Consider the following 1,463-nt stretch of genomic DNA (forward strand, 5'->3'; position numbering starts at 1 on the left):
CACCACTACTGTAAACTTAGCTCTGATGCTAATTAGCGACACTCAGCCTTTAGGGAATAAAACAAATAAACTGTTATATTTCAGTGCTCTGATTTTTTTATTGTTATTCTATTTTTGATCAAAACATTTAATTTAAGTCACTTTACTTGTTTCTGAACATTTGATTGTCATTATTATATTATTCTAAACTAAATACTGAAGAATCTCTTTGCTGAGCAGACCTGAAGGTTTTTATAGACCAGCTGTAGAGTGAAACCCAGAAACCTTGAACTCATCAGCAGTTTATCCTTCATGCTGAACTCTGACCTCTGACCGACAGCCAGCTGGGCGGAGAGTCTCCGCCTCCCGCCCTGCAGCGGTAGGAACCTTCATCGGCCGTGGAAACGGAGTGCAGGGTGAAGGATCCTGATCCCGACCCGATCAAGGAATCGTTTTTAAAGAAATCAGCCGAGGCAGCAGCCGAGCTCTTGGTCCAGCAGGTCAGAGTGACGCTTCGTCCAGACGTCACAGGAAGGGCCGGACTCAGCAGGACCACCGGACCGTCTGCAGACACAGAATCTGGGTTTGGTTCTGGTGGAGGGGAACATCAGCCTGCAGGGTCTGTCTGCTTTACTAAAGATTTACAAACATTATTCAGGTTCCCACATATTAAAATGAAATGTTTAGACAGTTTGACAGTAAAAATGATGCAGACGGTGATGAGGGAACAGTGAACCAAGGTTTAGGGAACAGACCAGTGATCTAACAACACTCAAACACCAAATATACATTAATATGCATCAAAATGCACAACAGAAACCATCACAGCGTCACTACAGAAGCTAACGTCAGCAGCCGCCCCCTGTGGGTTCAGCCAATCAGCTCCAAGGTGAATAAATGCTGCTGCTGGATTGGCTGCGCTAGCAATTAGCACAAAGTAGCATTTACCTGAGAACAGAATAAAGTCCATGAACAGGTGAGTTCACTGCTAGTTTGGAAAAGTTAAAGCACAGCTAACCCCATGTGAAAGTGGAGCCCCGCCCCCAGATGAAATTAGAAAAAACTAAAGTGGGCGGAGCCAGGAGGCTGAGGGGCGTGGCTACGTGTGGGATGGGAGTCAAGGTGGTGGGGGAGGGTCAGGAAGAGGGGGGCAGTGGAGCCACTTTTCAGACTCTAGAGACTTTATGGTGACAACGCCCTGCAGCTCCTCCCTCCACCCTGCAGCTCCTCCCTGCAGCTCCTCCCTCCTCCCTGCACCTCCTCCCTCCTCCCTGCAGCTCCTCAGTGCAGCTCTTCCCTCCTCCCTGCAGCTCCTCCCTGCATCTCCTCCCTGCAGCTCCTCCCTCCTCCCTGCAGCTCCTCCCTCCTCCCTGCAGTCAGAGCTGGCCCGTTCCTCTCCTGATGAACCATGCCACCTCCTGACTCACCACCAGGGGGCGTGTTGGAGTGAAACTGGTCTTGGACCTGAACTGGTACCGGTGACA

At 49.9% G+C, this 1,463-nt stretch overlaps 1 protein-coding gene across 3 annotated transcripts in view; it reads right to left on the minus strand.

Moving 5' to 3' along the window:
* LOC106935727 (obscurin-like) overlaps window positions 1-1,463 on the minus strand; it is a 16,556-nt gene that overhangs the window by 5,007 nt on the left and 10,086 nt on the right. For all 3 annotated transcript variants that reach the window (XM_015016353.1, XM_015016351.1, XM_015016352.1), the window contains one exon: window positions 307-543. In XM_015016353.1, coding sequence (XP_014871839.1) covers window positions 307-543 — 237 coding nt within the window. The remainder of the gene's footprint in view (window positions 1-306; window positions 544-1,463) is intronic.

This window comes from Poecilia latipinna, unplaced genomic scaffold, assembly GCF_001443285.1.
Source record: "Poecilia latipinna isolate Pla-1442-1.1 unplaced genomic scaffold, P_latipinna-1.0 Scaffold2010, whole genome shotgun sequence".
NCBI lineage: Eukaryota > Metazoa > Chordata > Actinopteri > Cyprinodontiformes > Poeciliidae > Poecilia > Poecilia latipinna.